Source organism: Meleagris gallopavo, chromosome 5 (assembly GCF_000146605.3).
Source record: "Meleagris gallopavo isolate NT-WF06-2002-E0010 breed Aviagen turkey brand Nicholas breeding stock chromosome 5, Turkey_5.1, whole genome shotgun sequence".
In the NCBI taxonomy this organism is placed as follows: domain Eukaryota; kingdom Metazoa; phylum Chordata; class Aves; order Galliformes; family Phasianidae; genus Meleagris; species Meleagris gallopavo.
This window is the reverse complement of record NC_015015.2, coordinates 43,381,780-43,392,696: the sequence shown is the minus strand read 5'-3', so window position 1 is coordinate 43,392,696 and position 10,917 is coordinate 43,381,780. Positions and strand designations below refer to the sequence as shown.

General features: G+C 37.6%; 1 protein-coding gene across 5 annotated transcripts in view; it reads right to left on the bottom strand.

The window, feature by feature from the left end:
* Positions 1-1,069: 1,069 nt before the first annotated feature.
* Positions 1,070-10,917, bottom strand: part of DGLUCY (D-glutamate cyclase) — a 39,601-nt gene continuing 29,753 nt past the window's right edge. For 4 of the 5 annotated variants that reach the window (XM_010711826.3, XM_010711825.3, XM_010711823.3 and 1 more), the window contains exons 10-14: positions 10,740-10,839; positions 8,378-8,526; positions 6,866-6,985; positions 5,039-5,190; positions 1,070-1,917 (exon numbers count right to left, since the gene is read on the bottom strand). In XM_010711826.3, coding sequence (XP_010710128.1) covers positions 1,774-1,917; positions 5,039-5,190; positions 6,866-6,985; positions 8,378-8,526; positions 10,740-10,839 — 665 coding nt within the window. In that variant the 3' untranslated portion in view covers positions 1,070-1,773. The remainder of the gene's footprint in view (positions 1,918-5,038; positions 5,191-6,865; positions 6,986-8,377; positions 8,527-10,739; positions 10,840-10,917) is intronic. The other variant, XM_031553647.1, reaches the window with a different exon arrangement.

Here is a 10,917-nt window from a genome sequence, read left to right as displayed (position 1 = left end):
GATGTCACTACTGATTCTACTTTCTAATTCTTTCTACGTTGTAACAGCTCAGTTTAGGCTGTGGGACTGTAACCACCATAGGAGGAACATAACCCTCAGAGCCTTTCTATTTTATCCTGAACAAGGATGAGAGCAAGGGTTGCTGAAGATAAGCTGCACATACCATTGGATTGAATACGGAGCTTGGGATGGCAGAGAATGGATTTCAAAAACACACACACATCGTCTATTTCTTAGCAAAGTCTGTTAAAGCTTATCTTTTAGAAAGAAAAGATTGAAAGCTCATTAAATCAAGTTTCTTGGACAAAGTTAATGTAATGTGCCATAAAGTAACCACTGGGAGCAAGTCTGAATGCGTATCAGTATTCTGGCATTAAGGTTTCTTTCTTTTGTACATGTTCAACAGCTGTAAGCCTTGAAGGGCTGTGTATCTTTGGGGAGCTCAGAAAATGAATGCTGGTGTTTGTGGTGCAAACTGATTTTGCTCATTCTCAAAGAGTTATGTGCTTGTCTTACGTAAGAGGAGGAACATAAAAGTAGGTAGAGGATGTTGCTACCTGAAGTACTCCTGTCCTTTGGAAATAGCAGTGGCTAAACAGAACCACCATCCTGATCCTGCTGAAGTACAATAGCTCAATACTCTTATTTTGTACCACTATCGTCTTTTTATGACAGGTAAAGCATCGGTGTCTGAGTGTGCAATGTAAGGCACAGCCTGTGCTCTCTGCTGGGGGGGCTGATGTCTGTCAGGTCTTCAGCAGAGGCACTTACCTAGAGTTGAAGTAACGGCACAACTTTAAATGACGTAAGCCAGGCATAAGACACAACTGTTTGTCATGTTCTGCTTCAGTGTTTGTAGGCCTTTGAGATGCAGGTTAGTTGTTCTCCAAACAGTCTTGTTGAGAGCTGTATTTTTATAACTGGAATTGATCTAAATGCTCAATCACACAATTCTGTTTTAAACTGAATGTAAAAGTTCTTTAATTTCGGAATGTATTTTAATTTCTAAGCATGAATATTTTATACTATGTATTTAACTCCTTTATGGTATCCTGCTGTTAAGAGTAAAATATTTCTGTATTACGCAGAAAGGGACAAAATTTACAAATGGTAAACTCGTAACATAAAGGAGGCGATCAGTACAGCCTCCTCCTTACAAAGAAAGTCTGCAAGGCTGCCCTTACTCTCATTAAAGCCCTCTCCTCACCTCATCACATTTCCACCACTGACCCACCAGCATGAGAAGATGGTGCTAGAGGGACTATAGGAAGAAGTGTACAAAAGAGCTGTATTTAACAATTTTTACTGCTGTAACACTTTAACACTTGCAGGTTTTTGTTTTGTTTTGAACACTCCACCGCAGCTGTTCTCCCCACCATAGGGTATTTTTAAATCCAAGTTGCTACAAGACTTACTTCCTGTTGCAGTTATGAGGTTAGTAAAACAGGAACAGCAATGCAATCGTATTTCATTTTAATGAGAAGATTTCTTTGTAAAAGCCAGATCACCACTTAGTATGTAATATCTTTTAATATCCATTATAAAATCACATGAAAGAAAGGTAGACTGAATCATCATGATAGCTCCTTCCCATTTCACAGAAATTTTGTAAAGGCAATAATACAAAGTTGTGCACTGACAAGACACCAGAGATGAAAGAGAGTTAAGAGACACAGACTCATCTTTTTCTGATCCTTTTTTACCTTGCAAGAGCTTGGGACATAAAGAAATGACATAGTATCATCTCCTGATGTAGAAATCAGTAGGAAGCAGTCAGTGCTGCACCTCCCGCAGCAGATTTTCAATCATGGTTGAATGGGTGTTGTAGAAGGGCAGTGCGTCCACCTCCATTTCCAGGCTGGCAGATACTCCACTGCGGACCTCAAGCTGTATAAGTGCTTTCAGAAGCTTTTCTTCCTTAAAAGAGAAATGAGTGAGATACAATTAAAATCCCGTGTCAGGCAAAAACATTGAGGACTTTATTTTAAACCCAGGGAAGACTCCGACCTCACCTGCTGGATTTATTTTGCGGACACCATTTTTCTTTTCTACACTCCTTCAAGGAGCATGATAGTGTCAATTCAGAAACGTGAATCCTTTCCACCTACTCTGAAATTCCTATATTGCACAAATAAGAATGAGAGAAACCTCCACCCGAATTACCTGCTGTAGTTTTCACTGAGCAGCAAGCTGCAGGGGCATCTTCAAACCAAAAGTACTGAGAAGGAAACAGGTATGTCAGGGAAAAAGCTTACAGGCAGAACCTGAGCAGGCTGCGTGATCACTCTCCTTTCCTGCATATTGGGTGGTGCCAATGTGCCTTTTGCATCCTGACCTCCTTTTCTATTGATTTTGAGAATTCTGGGCCCTTAAGAAAGGGCTGGGGAGAAGAAATACCCTGAAGTTGCTCTTTCCTGGAATTCTTTGAAATAGTGTTTAACTTGCTATGTTTAGAACTGTGTCTCTGTTTTGTGTTTGTAACTGTTATTTTCTTGCTTAACCGTAATGTAAGCAGATATGAAGCATGTTCCAAACTGAGCTGTTAAAAGTACACAGAGGAAACAAAATCCTTGATAGTGACCTATGAGTAAGTTAGCATCACAGGATGAAAAGAAGGGATGAAAGCAGCCTTAAAAAAAGCGCTACTTCTATCAGCAGTGCCACTGGGACAATTGCAAGTGGCCTCACATCTTGTAGTTCTGCCCACTCCCAAAACTTCTGAAAAGCCACAACTTCATTAGCAGCAGTAGCGAAGAGATCGACCCCTCCCCTTCTCTCTAGATTATCATTTCTGTGAAATTTCCCAGAATCTTAAAACTGTGAGACTTCCCCATTAGCAAGTTTTGAACTTCCTGTTGAATTTCAGTGAAGAGGATTCAACTGCAATCCCAGAGAACACTGACAAAAAAGCAGGTAATGTGACTGCGGATGCCTTCCTTCCTGGGGGACTATACAGGTTACCTGTGCATACATGTTCAGTTTAGCATGATGCTATAATAAGAAGCCCTTTAAGACAACGGTGCATAAATTGTCTGTTGTTTCAGTAATCTTTGAGAATTTTGGAGACATTAAAAAATAGTTATTCCTGCTACTCTGCTTTTCATCTGACATGAGATGTGCCCATTAAAACCTTATATAGCATCTTGGCATCTCCTGTAAAGATAAACTATTCCTCTAATTTTAAAAAAAAAAAAAACAATGAAATCCAAACCCACCAAATTCATAGAAGAAGAACTTGATAACTTGTATTTAATTCATGGAAAAGCTCACTTGTGAATGAAAAAACTGATAAAGAACACTAAAACAAATGACACCTCTATATATTGCTCATGATCATGCGGATCACAACTCTGAAAGAAGCACTACAGAGTTCTTGTCTTGCACTAATAAAGAGTTCAATAGCAGAACGGCTGCTTAATATATTGGTTGTGAGTTGCAAGAAAACGCAGAGTTGGCTGAGGATATTCAGCATTAGATTTACTTGTATCCGTAAATTTTAACATCTTTCCCTACATTCATCTCAGAAAAGCCCTAAGAATATAAAAAAATCAAACCAGCATCATGAACTGACTCAGCTGTGACTCAACTCCACAGTTGTGGAAGGTAAGTAAAACTGCATCAGTCGAGATATTTCCAGCTGATAAAGTTCTCAGCAATCAACAAATGCTTCTCTGTATCTCTTAGTAAAATATATGTAAAAAGTAATTTAGAATAATCTTCTTATTCAATTGAGCGGGAATAGAGAGCACTGCAGTCCTGAGTTCTGTTGCAGTGCACTTGTGATGGACATGAAGGACATGATTTAGCAGAGGGTTGTTAGAGTTAGGGTAGTATGGTTAAGTTGCAGTTGGACTTGATGATCTTTAAAGTCTTTTCCAACCTGAACAATTCTATGAGGCTGCAGAGAAATAACACACACTCTGAGGAAGTCATCTTCATTTAGTTGTTACAGTCTCTGTGTTTCATAGAAGAAATGCTATTTTTGAATAAAAATGAAATATTATAAGAAGGCAGCTTGGTGCTTAGGCAAGTACACGAATATTAATGTTGAGGTGGTACAGTGGTGCTTTTTATCCTACTAGGGGAATTATTGCAGCATTAAAAGAAACTATTGGGAAGAAAGCAACTGTAAATGGTCTGATTTTTTTATTTTTATTTGTTTATTTATTTATTTATTTATTTATTTGTACTAGTGGAGTAGGTGAACAAAAATGTGTTCAGGCTCAGGAAGATTTTTCTGCACTGTTTACTATTGCATGATTTATAATTAAAGATACAATCTCCTCTTGTCAGAAAAATTTGTAATTTTCTTTCTTCCCACAAAACTGCTTCCATTAATTTTATCTCAATAGATTTTGTGCTGAACTTTCAACAGCTCATTATTGGATTATTATCAATATTGCCAGCTGCACAGCATTGCAAAATAAAAGCAAGAAGGATTTCCTGTATGCAATATCCCATTTAATTGCAATATCTATTACCAGGAAATTTGATCACAGCAGATTTGGGATATGTTAACTTCAGGGGAAAATGAGGAGATGTAAATGGAAAAAACATACCATGAAAAATACTTAATCTAATGTTAGAGCTGCCTTATGCTTTGTTAAAAGTCAAAGGATAGCAAATACAGCTAAGCTGAAAGTTGGAATCAGTTTCAATTTTATATCCTTTAAATGAACAATCAGAACAGCAACAAACAGAAGTACTACCTTCTCTAAAAAACCTTGTTGGAATTTCAGGCGAAACGTACTGTCATCTTAGTGAAAATACTTCAGTGCTGCAGACAGTATCTATGCTGGATATTGCAGAATGGTGCTCGAAGTTACAATACAGAAATTAATTCATTCATGAGCCTTTTGATGTTCACACTGCCTTGAATTCTTTACTGAATATTCTAACCATGGTGTGGAAGCAAGTTAGCCAGGAATTGTGGAAAGACAAGAAAAGAAAAGGAATGACTGGGCAGGATTTTAGTGGCTGATAGGTGATTCCATCTGCTTACAAATGAGTCCCAGCTCCCTGGCCCTCTGGAATTTACCTTTGTAACTGATGGAAGTGCCGACAGCCAGGCTGTCTTCTTTGGTGACTGTGAAAACCCAACAGCTCTCCTCAGATAGCGATTATGTATTTCACAGGTGCTGAGAATATACAGAGCACAAGCAATGGCATAGCCTCCCCAGTTAGAGACGCCTGCAAATCGAAGGAAACACCATGGAACCAAACTGTAAAAAGTAACAGCACATTAAACAACAGTGATTGTAAACCTACCTAACCCCCAGTAGTCATTAGGCACTTCAACTGAGTCACACAGCAATGCTGTAACAGAACTGGGATGTGAATTAACTATTGACAGTAATTTGGAAAATATATTTTAGAAACATACAATTAGATAAGATGTTAAAATGTTTTCATTAGTATTTCAGACTGAATTTCTGCAAGTTTTCCCCTAGCTTTCTCTCACGTTTGTCTTCCAACAAAACAAAAACTCACTTGGGCCTGGTCTATAAAACAATTCTGTTTAGTTTATGTGAAATCCATGAAGTTTTGAGGAACAGTGTACAGCTTGTTGTCTTTTAACAGTTGGCTTTTAACAATACAGGAACAGATGATTTTTTATGAAGTAAAACCATGCAGATTTTCACTAAAGTCAGATTTCTTAGTGAAATGCTGCACCATTCTAGAGAGTCCCATTTTGTCACAGATAACATCTGATTAAAGAATTCAGCATTTTTATGACATAAAAAGGTCTGGTGGAACTGATAGTTGTCTGTGTCTTGATATGTCTTTTGTTTAAATGTTCTGTGCATTCAAATCTAGTTAATATCCACAACTGTCTGCATGCTGTGATTAAATCACTCCACACAGCCCTGTTTGACAGCTCCTTTGTTGGGGCTGCATTGGAGAATGTTAGATTTGAAACTTGCTGTGAGAAGTTCTTTCTGACACCTCCACCCCAGACATAGAACAATTAGATTTTTAAAAACTGTGGAGGTTGTTTCAGTGATGCATGTAGTGATGCACTGAGGATGCAGTGCATGTTTCAGTGCATCCTCCCAAATGTCTGAACATTCCCCTTACTCACTTTTAGGATCTGGGTGTGACAATTGCTTTCAAGGTAAAAATCACAAGGATTTCCCCAACAGCCATGCACTTTTGACACGTACATTAAACAGTAAGAAGTAGATAAAATTATCACCACAATCCCGTTTCTCCCCTCTGAAATTGCTGTTCCAGTCTCTGCAATGTTGGAAACACAGGTGTTCGAACTCACATTAGAAACCTGTGCTCAAGTACAACACGGACCATTCAGTTCATACACTGTCCTTGTTGAACACGTCTCTTCACAAAGGAATTTATTTAATACCGGTTCAGACATTACGTTAGAAGAGAATTTTAAGCTGTAACGTTCAACTTCAGTTGTACATTAAGATGTGCATAAGTATGGCTGCTGAAACAATTTATCTCCTCGTGTAAGAGCAATACAGCTGATTTGGGCCTGTCACTGATTTGGTCACACCCACAGAGGTTCATCAGTTATACCAAAAATTCATATACGCACAGATATGTTTTAAAAAATTCTCAGATCACTCTTCCCTGTTATTTCGTTTAAGGTGTGATTTCTCAAGGATATTGAGGGCTTGCCCAGTTTTTCCAATTAAATGCACTTTTGACTGAGCATCCTCAATTTTCAGTCATTCCTACATGTGCAGTTGTTGCTTAACTGTTCAGAAGATGGACACAATACAGAGACTGCTTATGATCATACAAAGAAAGGGCTGATACAAATCATTTGTAAAGACAGGCGCTTTCTTTTCAGTTCTCTTCACAACACCAACAACTCTCCCACACTCAACAAATCCCTTACCAGCTACAACAGCAAAGTCAGCTGCAACATCACAAGCTATAACATCTCCATTTTTTATGTGCTTCTTCACAGCATCTTTTACCTTACCCATTCCTAATTCATTTCCTCCATCTCCAACACCTTTAATAAAAAGAGAAAAAGATCAAATGAGTATGAAACCAGCATATAACACTTCATTTACGAAGGAGCCAGAATTCTTCCTGAGAGTTTCTGTGAGTGTTCAAAGCTGCATCCAAGACAATTTATCCCTTTTCACTGAAAGTGCCTATAAGCAGAAGGTCATGAAATAAGGAGCTGAAGGCATCACTTTACCATATGCTAACATGTAAGTGTGTGTACACGGTGCTCGTGCAGGCAAAAGAAATCAGAATTTTCAAGCAATTTTTGGTAAGTTATGAAAAAATAGCAATTTTTCTGAAGTGTGTATTTAAAGAACAGTGCCTCTCTTTTTGTTGGTCAAGCAGAAATACTGCGTATTTGTCTTCCAAAAATCCTGCGTATCAGTGATTTTACGTAATGTCAGAACCCTACATTTGTCACTCGGAGACCTGGAGATGAGGATAACACAAATTATCAGCCTCAAATCTGCCTTTATTTTCTTTCCGGCATAAAAAAAACGAAGAATTAAATTAATTACATAGAAATAAATATTTTACCTGTTCATTTAAATGGAATATCCTCAAATTTATGCTAGTTAATGTCTGTGAAAAAGAATATCCATTTCCAGAACTGTGAAGAGCTCCAAATCTTCACTGCAATGTATGACATTTGAATTTCAAATGTAACTTATGCATAATACGTGTTACAGAAAGTACAGTATTTATAATTTACACTTGAAGTGCTGAAAATCAATAAATTTAGCTACATGAATATCTCACATATCTCTATACTAAACTTCTGTAAGTGAAATTCTAAGTTTTCTCTCAACACCACTGAGGACAACACACTCCTTTCAAGATGATTATATCACACTCATGTTTTCTAAGAGAAAAGGACCTATTACACCAGATGAGACTATGCAGTCTCTGCTCAGGAAAATGTACTGTTAATTGCAATTTAAATGAAGATTGCATCTAGACTGCTGTTTTAACACAGGTATAGCAACCATAAAATGGTTACAATTGTTCAAAATTCAGTAGTCATCTGCTTTCTCTGCTGCCTTTCACCTATAAAATACATAACAAAGTCAATGTCAGAAACTAGACTTAGGGAACCATAGGTAGACCCACTCATGTGTATATAATGCTCACATAATGATAATACACACACCTGGGATCACTTATTTGTCCTTAAAGAATTCTGAATTCAACTCCTCTATCAGCACCTTTCCAGGGGAACTTGTAATTTTTCCTCTAACACTGCCTCTTTAAATTCAACCCAGACAAACTGCCATAGCCCTCATGCAGCTGGCTATTCAGCACCTGCCTCCTGCTTCACCTCGTTTCCACTAAGTACAAGTTGCTGTTTCATGTTTCTTTTGCTTCTGAGACTGTAATGCAGGCATATACGTACCTGTTGTTGTTATTCCTGGAATGGTTTGTGCAGCTAAAAATAGTTCATCTATGGGATCCACAAGATGTTTAATATTAACTTTCCTGGCGTTGTAGTAATTGCCATCAGCAGCTATCCCAGCACGCTCTATTGCTATCAGGTGATCAAATCTGGTTAGAAAGAGGAAGAAAGCAGTCAAAGCTATGATTCTCTCCTAAAAATTTTTCTGTTCGCTGCTTCTCCTGTTGTAGTTAGTTCTAATTTTTGATCATTTGAGATGCGAGGTAAAACTTGGATACTGTTTTGTTATTTTTTTGTGTAGTGTTCTACAGTTTGTTTTCAGAGCTTAATCTAGTTTATCTGCAGATTTAATGCAACTTCCTCAAACTATGTTTGTTGCCAATAAACAGAGACTTTTGTGGACTCTTCCAAATGAATTTTTCTTTGGGCTAGTCATCTGGGCTTGCACTGTTTCATGTTAAAATGTGCAGTGTCTTACAAGATGAAGATGCCTGTATTTATGTTTCAAACTGAACAAAAAAGAGTTCATTTGATGATTATTTAAGTCCATCTTAGTAAAAATGTAGTCTCTGCTTAAAGAATGTTACTTGGAAATTTGGTTTGGGTCTTCACATCTTGGGGCTTTGGATTTGAGGTTTTTTTTTTATATATAATTTTAAGTCTATGTCAGTTTTTGGCTTGTGAAAGTACACAGATGTACTACAGATGTCCAATGCTTTAAGCAGAATTTTAGTAGCTAATTCTGCCTCTTAATATTATAATTAAATTATTTTGTTTCCATTTCTGCAGCTTCAACTGTCAAGAGGTTACTGTTTCTGTTGAATTTCTTAATTATTTATGTGTGGGTATCTACTGTGATAGAGGAGATGTTAAACAGTTTAGTTCTCAACTTTTAAGAAATGCTTACTTCAGGGTTCTGGAGAATTTGTGATCCATTGAAGTAGAAGCTGGTTATAATTAAATTATGCTTGGAAAAAAAATGCTTTTAAAACAGTACATAATAATGGAAGACTGTATCACGCTGAAATTACAGTGCGCACTAACATTGCACCTCACTACAAGAAAGATACTGAGGCCCTGGAGTGTGTTCAGAGAAGCTCAACAGAGCTGCGAGGGGTCTGGAGCTAAGGGAACCAGGATTGTTCAGTTTGGAGAAGAGAGGGCTCAGGGGAAGCCCTACCACTCTGTACAGATCCCTGAAGGGAACTCGTGATGAGGTGGGTGTTGGCATCTTCTCCTATGAAACTAGTGATAGGACTAAAGGGAATTGCCTCAAGTTGGAACAGGAGAGATCCAGGTTGGACATTAAGAACAACAGCTACTCCAAAAGAGTGTTGAGGTGCTGGAACAGGCTGCCTAGGGAGGTGGTGGAGTCACAGGTGTTCAAGAAACATTTAGATGTTGTACTAAGGGATATGATCTAGTGCAGAAATATTGGTAGTAGGTGGACAGTTGAACTAGACGATCTTGGAGGTCTTTTCCTACCTTGGTGAGTCTATGATTCTATTTAGGAGGAAATGGGATATGAATAAACTGAATAAATTGATGAACCAAACACCAGGGTGAAAAATGTTTGTATTAAGAAGAAAAAACTGCAGGTGACAGGATTAAAATGCTGCAAACGGAAAGATCAATTAAAAAATGAACTGCGTATGCCTATTTAAAGGAAATATAAATTGCTTACTGAGTAGTGAAATGTGTATGGAATTACTTCGCAGAATTTCCCAGTGTATTAACATTAATCACACACTTGTATACATCTGAATTTCTGCCCAATGTTATACACTGAACACTATGTATACAAACAGTTCAAATTGATGTTCAGAAGTTGGTGCATAACTTTGGTGTGGGCTGCCTAAAGGCAATAGGACAATCACTTTCACAGTATTAAAAATGCTTGGGATTTACTAAATCAGATTTGATTCCCCAGTTGTTAGACTTGAACCAAGGCTCTAGAAAGCAGAAATATTCTTTTCCCTGGTCCTTCTCTGACTCTACCTCTCAGCATCCTAATTTTTCCACTTATCTAGAAATTATATATATGCTATAGAAATGCCTATGTATGTTGCTGTGGAATAACAGCTAAAAAGCTTTTATTTTCTTTTTCCAGAAAAAAAGAGCTATTGATACATAAAGTATTGTTTCCTTTTGTTTTCCAGAAATGCATAATCTCAGAATAACATGCAATTCACATGTTCTCCACATGTGCTTCTGTACAAATGCTCTGATTCAAAGTTTGCTCTACTCGCTCCAGTTCTTAAAGGCTTGCAAACATTACACCTTCTTAGATCATGGCTATTATTTTTATTATCACTCCATGCAGTAGAAGTGTGACCCATTCTCAAAAACCGAATGAACGTACCTAGGTCTTCTGGGATTCCCATTCTCACACAGAAATGTTAAAGCTGAATCAGCACTTTCCCTCTGATAACTCAGTAGGGGCACAGGTTCCTTCAGGACTCCTGAAGGAAAACAAAATACAATTCAGATGCTTTTTTCTTTTCTTTTTTTTTTCTTCTAATGTGTGTTTCAATAACTAT